Consider the following 13098-nt stretch of genomic DNA (forward strand, 5'->3'; position numbering starts at 1 on the left):
CGGAAGTACAGCGCAACGGTGTTGCTCGTTGTTACGAACAAAACTTGTGTGCAACAAGTGCTCCACCGCAGAGAGTTCGTTGTCCAAGCCTTGCAGTGGAACCAACAGTGAGTATGTGTGCACTTGGTTTATATAGTTTCGTGGCAATGCAATTTTCAAGGTGATGTTTAAGATGTTTATGTTAAGTTAAACAAAGACCACGCTACACTATGCTAAGGCTAACCGTAAGCAAGAAGCTAGCTAAGCTGTTAAGATGTTTATGTTAAGTTAAACAAAGACCACGCTACACTATGCTAAGGCTAACCATAAGCAAGAAGCTAGCAAGGCTGTTAAGATGTTTATGTTAAGTTAAACAAAGACCACGCTACACTATGCTATGGCTAACCGTAAGCAAGAGGCTAGCTAAGCTGTTAAGGCTATTTTAGTTTATTGCTGAGTCTCATTTGTTTTGGGAGACTTTATATCTTAATTGCTGCACTTTATACTGTGATTATTTCCCTGTGAGGAATTTATGTGATGACAGTATGTGTGTGTTTATTGCAATGTAGTATGGAAAAGGTTTTTGTGTATCTGTGCACTACACCGTGTATTTCTTGTGTTGCAGTTTTGCAAACACTAACTGAGAAGATTCAGTAAGCAACCTCAGTCAAATCTACTGGGTCTCTCACTTTGTTCGCTATCTGTCAGCCAGCACAGAATAATTTATTGGCACTAAAATTATTTATCTTCGAAAATCATAACTGTAAACTGAGTCAACTGGTATTATCTTTGGTGTGTATGACATCACTTAAGCCATCTCACCTTTATTGGCTTATAGCTGAGATGGTCACAGTGTTTCACACATTGTACTTTAAGTCTACCTCGTATGTAACACGGGTAACACCCCTTTTTCAGCTTTCAACTTAATAGTTTTGCTGTGCTCATTACAGGTGAAATGGAGAGGCACCCAGTGTTCTGCCTGCTTTGCAACACACGCCAGATGGCAATTCACTCCCACCTGAAGGTTGTTTGCATGAAGGGCAGCAGTCCTGAGGAGATTAAAACAGAAGCGGCTCGAGCAACTGCCTCCCAGAAGGCCTTTGCAAAGGATGGACGACTGTGGGACTTTTCTGAATTGCAGGGATACTGCAAAGATGAAGAGTCTTGCATTCGGCTGTGCAATCGCCTTCAGAGTCGGGGGTTTCTGGTGACCAACGCTCCCCAGGCTTGCCAGACTGACCAGCCAGCATCCAGGTATGGTGATGGTCTGCTCACCTCAGATTTATTAATGGACTATTTATGTATCTATGTTGGTTACTTTTTAATGCTTTCAGTGATGCCATAGATCTATTTTATTTATCACCTCTGTGATCTATGTGTGTCACAGGTCCACAACAGAGGATGTGCTGGCTTTTGCCAAAAAGGATGTGGGATACATTCACCAGAAGATTGTCAAGGGTGAATTTGTATCTCACACGGCAGGTACTACCTTGAGGTACTACTGTGAGGCCATCCTCCTGCTGGAGCACAAGCTGCCACGGATGGCGGTGATGGAACTCTGTGTAAGGACCTTTTGCATTTAAAATGACAATTTCAACAATGGCTGTATTTGTAATTTCACCCCACTTTGATACAGGTAGCATCTGTAATGAAATTGTCGCTCGCGTGTGTCTGTTTGTTCTCGCAGGTGCAGGACTGGGTGAACAGAAGGCACATCGCAAATGGGGTCACCGTTGAGCTGAGTTCCACGCACAGACCAGAGACCTTCACGCTGACTAAAGAACAGGAAGAGGTGCGTCATTTAACCTTGCACAAGGTGCGTTCCCTTTACGGAGGTTCATGCGTGGTGTAGTAACAGACGGTTCCTCTGTCTGTCTCGTGCAGATATTTGAGAGTTATTTCAGGAGCATTAGGCCGCTCTTCATTCACAAATCAGGGCAGAGGAATGACATGGGGAAGTTCTTCGTGACGGAGAGCGGGGCACCCCTGAGCAACCCATCTTCAGACCTGAAACGCCTGAAACTCAAGTGAGTGCTCAACATTTCCATATTTGAAAGCATCGTTTAAAACCCCCACACTGCACCTGTTTTGTGCCTTACACGCACCCTCGTTTTTACCACAGGTACCTGCCATTGGATCAGGAGGAAGCCAGAGCGGCCACCTCTCCACAGGCTGGACAAAGTACAGAAGAACAGGCCAGGTAACCAATGTGAAACAGCAGGCGGGCTGCAGAGAGCAAACCTGTATGACCAGACTGCAGAATCTGACGTCTGTGTTTTCTTTCGTTTTTCTTTTTGTTTTTTAACTTCAGTTTTTCCTTCTCTTCTGTTTCCCCATCCTGCAGTGCGATGCCCCAGAGTGCCCACAAAACCCCCCTCCTGGACTGGGATGCATTCCGCCAACAATTCCCGGTGACACTAACGGATGAGCCACCATCAAAAAAGAGAATTTCAGAAGCTGGTTTCCCAGTTAGCCGGAAACTCTCCCACCGCTGGAGGTATCGGCAGCGACAGGAGCGCATCAAATATGTACTGAGTAAGTTTTTGCACGTGTTTTCTTGGAAATACTCTCATTGTGTTATTATTTACCACTTATTCCCGTTTGTCATCGATCTCCTGCTGCCCAGCTCGTTCCACCAACAGGAAAGGCAAAGCCCCCCTTAAGAGCCGCATCCAGGCAGTGCTGGACAAAGAAACCACGTGGGAGGGGAACAAACCCACTTGTAAAGAGGTTTTGGCTGCCTGGGTCCCTCCTAAGCAGAACACGGAGGAGGAGAAAAACAAGTCCCAGGCCAGAGCTATCACAGAGCAGGACTGGAGAGGCCTGACAGTGAAAGATTTTGGCATGGCAAAGGGCAAGGGTAAGTTGTCCTCCCATCTATGCTGTATCCTCCACTGGTGAGGCAAATGTTGATTTGCGCGTGCTGACAGCTCTCTGTTCATCCCTGCAGGTGTGGTCGCAGCCATCCCCTTCAGCAAAGGGGACATCATCTGCGACTACCACGGTGAAACCATCACAGAGGCTGAGGGGAAGAAGAGGCAACAGTCGGGGTACTTGTTCTTTTTCAAGGCTGAGGGAGGAGCAGGCCTCTGCATTGATGCCACCGCGCCCCATTGTGAGTGCCATCCGGAAATGCAGACCTTCGGGAGGCTGTTAAATCACTCCCGCAAAAATCCAAATGTCGCACCACGCAGGACTTTGGTGGATTTTCCCGGTGGGCCGCAGGAAGTCATCCTGTTCGTTGCGCTCAAGACAATCAACATTGGCGATCAGCTGGTGTGGGATTGTGGGGAAGCGCATTATTAAAACAATATAAACATTTTCACGGGTGACATTGGGGGAGGCACGCTGCATCACCTCGGATGCTCTCCTTTTGTGTTTTAAAGATGTCTTTATCTTTTCATTCAAAAAATCCAGCATGGAGCTGCAGCCCTCTGGCTTCCAACCAGGCAGCCAGATATTGGCAGAAGTACCCTCCTGCAATATGCGGGCCGCCTTCTTATGAAGTTCCCATGCATCTGTTATGAAACAAGACCAAGACAGTTAGTGAGTTATGCAGTGTGTGAGCTGTGCCGCATGACGGCAACATGTGGATGCTGCAATAAGCTCCGACTGCTGCAGGGTGTTTTTCAGCAATTTAATACAACAGTTACCTGAAATCTGGAGCTTCTCCATCTGATACTTGAAGAAGGCGAGTTGCAGTGGTGACAGCTTCTCCCGAGGGGAATTTGGACTTTTTTTCATATAGCGCCGGAGCACAGAGGCCAGCTGTGGTGGCAGGTCACGGAGACGTGTATCGGCAGCGCCTCTGCTGCACCTGGACGGGGAGGAGAAAGGGTTGCTTCCTCATGAACATCCGTGCTGGGCAGCGGGGTTGACGCACGCTGCGTGGTCTCTGTCTCCTGTCGCTTCAGGTGCGTCAGGATGTCAGTGTGAACATCCTTCATCCTTCGCTCCACAAGCTGGATCATTTGTCCCTCCAGTTGCCCCATGCGCTCTTCTATTCTGCCCATGGCCCTGTCCTCCAGCCGTGCAAAGTTTTCACTAAGCTCTCGGCTAAACGGATCCAAGTGCTCCCTCATCTAAAAAAAAAAAAACATTTTTTTAAAAATTAAATTCATACATATCTTTTTGTGAAAAAACACAGAAAACAGGGCTGTGAGCCGCACTTTCTGGTTGAGATAACGGTCCCCTACGCGTCTATGACTGCGTTCAGAGCCGCTTTTCAGATGTGCAGACGACTCAGCTAGTCAGGGGAGAGACTTAAAAGAGCCCGACTTGGAAAGCCTGACTTCGAATTAGAAGGGGGGGGGGGGGGGGGGGGGTAGGTCGCGAGATATCCAAGTTTAAGTGCCTTATTTTTCTCTGTCATCCATTTCTTCACTGGCCGGTTGAAAGTTGCTAAACCCGACATTTGTAGCAGGATTCAACCGCCCAGCGCCCCCTAACGGCTTCATGTGGAACTGACCGGTTGAAAGTTGCTAATCCCTGGCATAATCCCGGCATTTGCAGGATTCAACCATTGCACTACTACATGATATTTGGGGCACATGGACTTACTCTGAGGAAAATTTTTACAGTGTTTCTGGAGACCCTCAATAACCACAATGCCTCAATTGAATTAAAAGCCACGACACGCAACAATTTGGTGGATTTTTTTGGACACGGCTACATTTCAAGGCCCTAAATTTACAATTGATAACAAATTGGATGTTAAAGTTTCTTTCAAGGACACAGACACACATGCACTCCTCCATAAAAACAGATACCATACTAAACACACCTTTGCAGGACTAATCAAATCTCAATTGTTGTCCACTAGAGGGTACTCAAGGACTTTCCTCAGGAGCATGTACAAGTCCTTTTCTCAGAGTAAACCCATCCAGATTTCTACTTCTCTCCCTCTCATCACCACCTTCTCACCATCCACTACAAAATTGGTCTGGAACATTAAGAATAATTTAAACAATATTATGGCAGCCAATCGACCAAATAACAACATTGCAGCATTTAGAAAAAAAATGTTTTTAAAGGACTACCCTGTAAGGTCAAAGGTCAAATCTTCCCAACAGCTCAAAACTGGTCCACAGGATTCTTTTTTTTCAACAGGAGAGATGGGTTCATGACTCCTACAGTAGAAAGGTTCATAAAACAGCCACATTTGGGAGTATTTTTTCAAAGAATTGTGTGTATTTAATTACTTGTGAAGCATGTGGCAAAAAAAAACACGTAGGGGAAACAAATTTGAAATTGCATATTCGGTTCACCTGTCACAAATATAACATCATTAACCAAAAACAGACCTGCTGCCATGTAGTCCACCATTTTGGATCCCACGGATGGAATTCAGTGCGGGCATTAATATTGGAATGTAACCCACACTGGTCCACATCCCAGCGAAGGAGAGCGGAAAGAAAAAAAATTAAATTAGGCCCATTACATCCACAGGTCCTCAATGAGAGGTCATATTTCAGACAATAAGGACAGGATGGTTTATGAAAATGTCTCTTTTTGTTTTTTTTTTTATTTTTTATTGTTTTTCCCTGATTTTGGTTGATTGATTGTTTGGTTTATTGGCCTGCACTGCAATCCCTCTTTGAATACCTGCTCTGGGGACTTCACTTACTGGGCCTCTTCCTCTAACTCCCAGGGCCCCCAGCCATCAACTTAACCACATCCTAGGGGCTGGCCCTAAGCCTAACCTCACTGGGGCTCTGGCCCTAACCCTAACCTCACTGGAGTCCCGGCTCTAACCCTAACCCCAGGGACTCCTGGCCCTAACCCTAGATTTCACCCTAACTCTAACCCTATTGCAGAGCTTGGGTTAGGTTCTTGGCCGTCATGTGGCTTAGAGACTCAAGTGAGTCAATTGAGACACCAGCCTCCAATTCGTACTTCTCCTGGACTGGCAAAGCACCACTTAACATCTGACTGCAGTCCTTACACCGGGCCGCAGCAGGCCTCCTCCATCCATTTGTTTTTTTCCTCATAAAAGTAACATCTGACCCGAACAGAGAAGATTTCAGCTTTCTGGAGCTATTGCCTCCACTGGCACCCTACAGTCAATCACTTCCTTTCTTTTCCAAACACGGCAAAACATTGAACCACACCCACCCACCCACCCACAAGGTATAAACACCTACAGGCAAATAAAGGTAAACACATCCTGATCAAACTATTCATTGAATTAAATAAACTGTGCTAATTCGAAACAGGAGCTTGTTTATTTCTTCTTGTTAAATGGGATTTTTTTTTAGAAATGTCAAAGTAAAAACTGCAGACTTTAAACCAGGTCTATAAATTATTTCTTGCATTCACCACTAGGGGTCCTTGTAAAGCAGCTAGTGAGCTGACATTGAAGTTAGGTAAAAGGGCTGTATGTGACTTTTTTAACATGCTGGAAGATTCTACATGACATGAATATGACATAAGAGCTTGAATAACAACAGCAACCTGCTTTGTTTTGCACACCTTACATTTTATTAACATTACTCATGTTCAAGTATGACTTAATTAAACAGTCTGTTTTTGTTGTCATCTTTTTCCAAGAATGGTAAGAATATTCAGGTGGGTGAAGCCCTTTTGATTTCATGCCCATTCATATAACCAACAGCTGGAGTCTGCGAAGCAGAACAAGGCTGCATCTGATTTGCCTTCAAGGACTCATGTCGATTTAAATAAATCTGCCATGAACAAGATGTTTTTGTACCTTGTTTATCCTGCAGATGCAACCAAGTCCTGCAACAATCCCTCACATATGTTTAACCTGAATGGGGCAATGTGCTTTTCTTTTTTCTCTGTAAGCAGCAGCTTTTATTTTGTAAGGCTTTCAAGCACCTTTTTTGAGTACAGCCACACACACAGCTCCCACTGTGATACAACACAAAAATATAGATATCTACAGGTATATACACATATCATCACAATTCAGTGATTAAATATATGACAGAGGGATGACAGACCAAATGTACAACCAAATCTTGAATGATTGTTGATTTGCATTTACTTAAAAAAAACAAAAAAAACAAGTACATCCGACTGAAAAACCTTTTACAAAATAATGCAGCTTCACAAAATAAACCACTAAAATTAATAAGCTTTGCAGCAGGCAAATAGAATCATGACAGAGAAACAAACAGGGGCACTTTAATGAGAAGCACGAAGCTAAACCAGCTAATGATCGCCATCAAAGTTTCCACAATAAGCAAAAACATGAAAGATAAAATAAGTGAAAAGAATTATAAGGCTATTTACAAAAGGGGAAGAGGGAACTGGAGCTGTCACGATTCAAAAAACAGTAAATTCTGGTATTCAAAGAGCTCTTTTCTACCTTAAAGAGGAGGCTCTCTTGGGATTAAACCTGCCACAGCTCTTCAATGAACCAGCACACACCCTCTAGAGGGGGAAGGTGTATCCTGGCACATTGAAGCTGCACAGGCTGACATCCAATGAGATCCACACTCAGAATCAAGCCATTTTACAGAGAAGACTACTGCAATCCCTGAGGAATGATAACCCACCCAGACTCATGCACAGGCACACACACACAGACACACACACACACAGTACTTGTGATCAAGTTCTTGAATCCCGCGGAGCTCCACGTGGAAAGACTCGGCTCCTCTGGGCTGTTCAAGGATGTCAGGATCATCGCAATGACAAGTTCCTACTGAGCCATCACATCTGTTCTTCCATCCGGTTTCCACACATTCCCCCTTCCCCAGTTTTAGTTCATTTTCAAGTCCGAAGTGGAGAGGAAAGCATCAAACAGCACCGCCGTCATCAATTCACTGTGGCTGTCTGCTCGATCCATAACGACCCAGAGAAGAGGAAAGTGGTTTGTTTTTGTTGGGGTTTTGTTCTGACATTGCAAACATTGTGTTGTGTGAGACTTTAAAGCAATCCATTCCTCCCTATGTCGACATTATGGAATCCAAAGAAAATACAGACACTGTGCTAAGACTGGCTGTAGGAGTTGCTCTGGCTTCCATTGGAGCTCTGATCACTCTCGCTGCAGACAGACAGAGAGAATAATTACACACAGCTCACTGACAAATGTGACAGATGTGTTTTCACACCTGCTGCTTTGGTCTGCTGACTCCAACACGCTTGGTTTTAACCTTTTCTCATTGCTCTCTGCTAATTTTGTTTAAGTGGCATAAAGGCATTCAGCATCTAGTCGTTCTGCTGGTAGATAAGAACACCCACTTTGTTTAGTTCTGCTTCAGGATGTGAGCCTAAATTCAGCCTGATGTTGGTTACATGTTGCTTATTTTATCCACTGTTCTTTAAGATGTATTCCTTATAAAACCTCAATGGGTTAAATAAAATGTGCATGTGGCAAAGGCAACATTATGATCCAAGTCAAACACACCTGTTAGGGGGTGGTTTGGGTTTTGGCATCTTGTTTAGGACAGCAGCAATCTCCTTCCTGTCATCAAAATTCTTCCACTGGTCGTAGAGCTTCAGAATGACACGGATAATCTCCAGGATCTAAACAAGCGCACATGAACACAGGTTAACTTACATTAAAGCAGCTCAATACAAACAAAATTACTGTCAATGGGATCTCTTTTTATCTATAATTCGTTTCCTTGTTCAAAGTTATAAGACAATAATGCTTTATCAGCTTATCATTCCCGAGTGAAAATTGTATTTTAATTAGTTTAGTCTCATTTTATGGGGACACACACTATTAAAGGTAGGGTAGGAGATTTCATTCTGATACACTTTTTGTTAAATTGGTGTAACTTCTCTTTACAATCCGATAGCAACCAATTAGTTCGGCAGTTTCGCTTTAAAATGAAGAATATGAATCATCTGTGGAAGCTATAAAACGCTAAAAACATCAGCCAATCCTCCGGGTGGACCCTGCGCGGAGTATTGGCTGGTTGTCACTCTCTTCCTGCTCTGCGCGCACCAGAGAGGTACGTGCATGATGGCCGAAGTCACAGACCGCAGCTCGTCTTCAGGTAATGCGCATCCATGTGATTGGGAGGCGTGGCTTCGGGGTTTTCAAAATCTCCTACCCTACCTTTAAAGGGTTAGGGTTAGCATTGGTGTTGAATGTGTGTATGAATATGTGTGCTAAGCAACAAAACATTGAAAGAGAAATGAGTCTAACTTTGTCCATGTCGACAGAAAGCTCTGCAAACCACTGCCGGGCATCTTTTTGCTGCACTACACAGGCAACATGTAGACAGGCTGTGGAAGAAAAGAAGAAGAAAAAAAAACACATTTGAAGTCGGTAACTATATTTACTTTACCGCACTTAGAAATGCATGGGTGAAACTCTTACCCAGAGCAATCATGAAGGGCGGGTAGAGCAGACAGAGATCTGTCCGGTATGTGTCATTTACTATTCGCCTGGTAAAGACAGACGACACGATCGATTACAAATAAGCACACCAAATATACCTAAAGGACATAAAGCTTGCATAAACGAAGGCGCCATAAATACCAGGCCAGAGGCAGCAGCATGTCCTCCTGTCCCATATCCTGAACATACTGCAACAATGGTCTGTAGGGGTGGTACACAATCAGGCAGCAGTCCTGAAATAGAAATATTATCAATAAGTCATCTAGGAAATTATTCCAATATCAACAGCTCAGCTTTCTCTGTCGTTCTACTCACCATCAACTCCAAAAGGTAGAACTCACATTCTAATATCTGTTAAGACACAAATTAGAGCTGTGTTCAGTAGGTAAGACATCAGATGAGATTCAAACAAACTACTGTGACACAGTAAACACACAGCAGCTACATGTAGAGCCTCACATAAGTTAGTACCCGTCTGAGACTAACCTGTCTAAGTTAGTCTGTAGTTAGTACCACTCAGTGCAGATGTTATCGTTATATTTGCTTTGCATAAATTTATAGTGTGAAGTAAAAGGAACCCCGCTAGCGCATGCTGATATGAAGGATTGCTCTGAATTGCTGGAGAATCTGCAATCTGAATTTAATTTGCTGAAACACGGTTAAGAATTTGGAAAGATGAAGCTCTTATTTAAGTCATGACCTTACAAAGAATAGCCTGTGAATATACCATATGAAAGGTCGGAGGCTGGAATAATACCATAAGCTTATAAGAAACACAGGCTGTGTGATTTGAATGTAGAAAAGTAGTATACAGCTGAAGGATGATCAATATGACACATATAATGCTTAAAATGTGATAAAGACTACAAATATGGCTGCTTTGTATGCTTCTTGTGTGTCAGCCTGTCACTATGGTAACAGCCCTGCCTGCCATGTTAAACTCAGACCTCAAAAACCACCTCAACTTTGAGAGCCTGGCGCGTGAAAATGACTTGGAATTAGAAAATTATGAATACAAGTTTGATAGAGCAGCATCTAATGAGCGTTTCAAGACTAAACTGGAGTCTGTAGCTTGAAATTTGTAGGAGGAGATACATTAGGCAGATGACGCCAAAATTGCCTAATAATTTGAAAAACTATAATTTTTTGACCCGGAATGTCCTCTGTGAGATGAACATTTTGATAGTTGAATGGTTGAAATCGGTCAATGTATGCTGAAGATACTCTGCGCCAAAAAACGTACGGAAGATGAAGAAGAAGAAGAAAGAGGGTGAAGAAGAAGAGTTCGACTTGCAGCAATCAAACTAATAATCACCGCTGTATGTTCATATGTCACCATCACTCTCTTTTATTATGTCTGCAAAGTAGGCATGAAAAATAGTTTCGCAGTCACAGCACCTTGCAAACTCATTCCCTGCTGTGTGAACCACTCCCTCCTTTTATCGCTTTGCGGTGGCTGTCTATAAATAATGGTCTTCACAGCATTTTAGACAGGCAGCGTGTCAGGACAGCTCAAGTGACGTCCTGGCAACTCTGCTGTGATGCAGGATAAATAAAATGCTGCCATCTAATACGACTTGCCACCACAATGAGAGATGCTCTGGTGGACAAATACGTGTACCGCTGCTCATGGGACGACACCATCTCCCACACCAAACACGTTCTTTATCATAGAAGTGCGAACATTAGCTAAGGAATCTCACATATTGATACACTAATGTGGCAACACCGTGATAGGGTGTAAGAGGTTCTTGGTATGCTGTAATGCAGCATGGGAGTGCATAAATAACTGCAGAGGAAGCAGGAAAACAAATATGGTTTAGACATAACCGGGCTAACCTACAGACATGTGTTTGAGTGGTTTACATCCTTCTCAGAATTGCAGTTTAAATCTGTTTCAGGATAAAAAAAAGGCTAAAAACCTAAACTCCACAACACCCGTCATCTCTAATATCATTTATACTCCAAGTCTCATGTTGTTGCATTTACTGTATATCACTTCTAGCCTTGGCCTTATTGTTATGAATACATATTTTACTTACATGATTCATTCTGTAAGGGAACTCCTTTGGAAAGGCATAGGAAAACCTTGTTTTCACTGTGTGAGAAAATCAAAATGTATTTATTTTATCACTGCACAGGAAACAGCTTGAAACACCTTTTGGTTTTGGGAACGTGTACATAAATCTGGTCACTTACGCACAGACGTTGCTGCAGAGATCAGCCTGGTATTAGAGACAACACCAAATTCCTAAAAAAAAAAAAAAAAAACAATTATCTTAAATTTGCAACAAAAATTAAATGAGCTAATTGATTAAGATTTTCGCCTCCCTGGCAACATAAGCATGTTCATACCTCCACTTTAGAGGCCAAGAAAACACAGGTAGGAGCCATGAGCACCGGATCTATACTTTTCAAAGAATACCTGTGTGCAAAAAAAATACATAAATAAATAAACAACTTGCATATTGATGGTAATTTATGTATCCCCATGTACTGTTAAGATAAGATAATCCTTTATTAGCCCCCCCACAGGGGAAATTCAGTGGCACACATAAGAAGAAAAATGTATACATGTACATTGACAGTACAAAGCTAATATATTCACATTATGAATATTAGCTGTAGCTGTAATAGGCAAAAAAAGCATAGTCGTCCCATCATCAACATTTCACAGGAGAAGTATTCTAATGGTCCTTACCTGGCATAAAAGCGCTTAAAGTACACAGTTGCAGTAGCAATGACCTGCTGCCGCAGCTTCAGGTGTTCACCCAAAGCCTGAATCACTACAAAGGACATAATTAAATAAATTACTTCTTATTTGATTTATATTTATCAACTAAAATACACCCGTTTTATTTACGATGACACCAATCAATGTTTTTAACAGCAACTAAAGAGCTAAATTAAGTAGATTAATTTCACGTATAATCTAATAACATTAATGGATCCATGCTTAGGTACATGTATAACGATGCTGTGTAACTTAATTTAATCTGCATCGAAAGTCTATGTTAATAATTGTTTTTTAGCAAATACCATTGGCAAAGAATATCTGTAGTTTCCAGTACTCCTCCTCTGTCAGGAACTTCAGGTCCTTTTGTCGCTCTTTCATCAGGTCCTGTTTATCGAGGACCCACTGCAGACTTTAAGGGATACATTAAATAATGTTATTTCAATTTCTGACGCGCTTAACTGTCAAACTATAAGACACAGAGCAAGCTAGCTAGCAGGTAGCCTAAGAGTTACAATACAAAGCACTGCGTCAGCTACTGATGTAGCCGTAGTTACAATATAAAAGTAACCTCGCATAGTTAAGTCTTTAACAGCAGGGCTTTTACCTGGCATCGTTTTATTTTTAGTAACTGTTTATTTAATATTATAGCGATGGTTCGAAAGATAGCGTTAGTTACGATGTAGTCGCTCAGCCACAGCTAGGCCTCACAACAAAGACGGCGAATTACAAAATAAAGACGTAACATGTCTAAATGTTCGTGAAAACTTACTAATGAGAACTCTGCCAGAAGTTCCCCGCCATGTCGTAGCAGTTGAGGTAGAGAAATAAGACTTAAATGTCTTGTTTTTCGCCGACAAAGAAGTGAATACCTATAGGAAAGTAGTTATGCTAAGCAGAAGCCGGAGTAACAATATAAACCTTCCGGAGAGCCTAATACAATGGTTCCCGATCCTTGGTTCCGCCTTTAACAAAGAATTATTTTTTTGCCTTCATCTAGTTTTAAAAAAAGAATTAAATGTATTTTACTGATTAAATTAAATTGTACTGCAGATAAGAGACAAGC

General features: G+C 42.5%; 2 protein-coding genes across 2 annotated transcripts; one reads left to right on the top strand and one right to left on the bottom strand.

The window, feature by feature from the left end:
* Positions 1–6107, top strand: LOC114428737 (uncharacterized). Its single transcript, XM_028397407.1, has 9 exons — positions 1–107; positions 930–1233; positions 1367–1541; positions 1667–1771; positions 1864–2006; positions 2102–2179; positions 2324–2514; positions 2606–2839; positions 2930–6107. The coding sequence occupies exons 2-9, from the start codon at positions 935–937 to the stop codon at positions 3283–3285; spliced, it is 1581 nt and encodes a 526-aa protein (XP_028253208.1). The 5' UTR covers positions 1–107; positions 930–934; the 3' UTR covers positions 3286–6107.
* Positions 6108–6436: 329 nt separating this feature from the next.
* Positions 6437–12929, bottom strand: ccnc (cyclin C). Its single transcript, XM_028398087.1, has 12 exons — positions 12805–12929; positions 12338–12444; positions 12000–12084; positions 11654–11723; positions 11498–11549; positions 11341–11396; positions 9614–9649; positions 9440–9531; positions 9278–9345; positions 9104–9183; positions 8354–8472; positions 6437–7990 (listed from the first exon to the last, which is right to left on the bottom strand). Exons 1-12 carry the CDS (start codon positions 12834–12836, stop codon positions 7936–7938), a joined length of 852 nt encoding a protein of 283 aa, XP_028253888.1. The 5' UTR covers positions 12837–12929; the 3' UTR covers positions 6437–7935.
* Between the last annotated feature and the right edge of the window lie 169 nt (positions 12930–13098).

Source organism: Parambassis ranga, chromosome 24 (assembly GCF_900634625.1).
Source record: "Parambassis ranga chromosome 24, fParRan2.1, whole genome shotgun sequence".
Lineage (NCBI taxonomy): Eukaryota > Metazoa > Chordata > Actinopteri > Ambassidae > Parambassis > Parambassis ranga.

What these genes read in the sequence shown, in the direction of transcription:
- LOC114428737 (XM_028397407.1), top strand. Translation starts at nt 935, where the DNA reads ATGGAGAGGCACCCAGTGTTCTGCCTGCTTTGCAACACACGCCAGATG. An exon ending in TGGCGGTGATGGAACTCTGT is followed by an intron (nt 1,542 to 1,666) that starts GTAAGGACCTTT and finishes TTGTTCTCGCAG; the next exon opens with GTGCAGGACTGGGTGAACAG. An exon ending in GCGCATCAAATATGTACTGA is followed by an intron (nt 2,515 to 2,605) that starts GTAAGTTTTTGC and finishes CCTGCTGCCCAG; the next exon opens with CTCGTTCCACCAACAGGAAA.
- ccnc (XM_028398087.1), bottom strand. Translation starts at nt 12,836, where the DNA reads ATGGCGGGGAACTTCTGGCAGAGTTCTCATTA. An exon ending in TTCTGGCAGAGTTCTCATTA is followed by an intron (nt 12,445 to 12,804) that starts GTAAGTTTTCAC and finishes TATCCCTTAAAG; the next exon opens with TCTGCAGTGGGTCCTCGATA. An exon ending in ATGCTGCTGCCTCTGGCCTG is followed by an intron (nt 9,346 to 9,439) that starts GTATTTATGGCG and finishes TGTCTTTACCAG; the next exon opens with GCGAATAGTAAATGACACAT.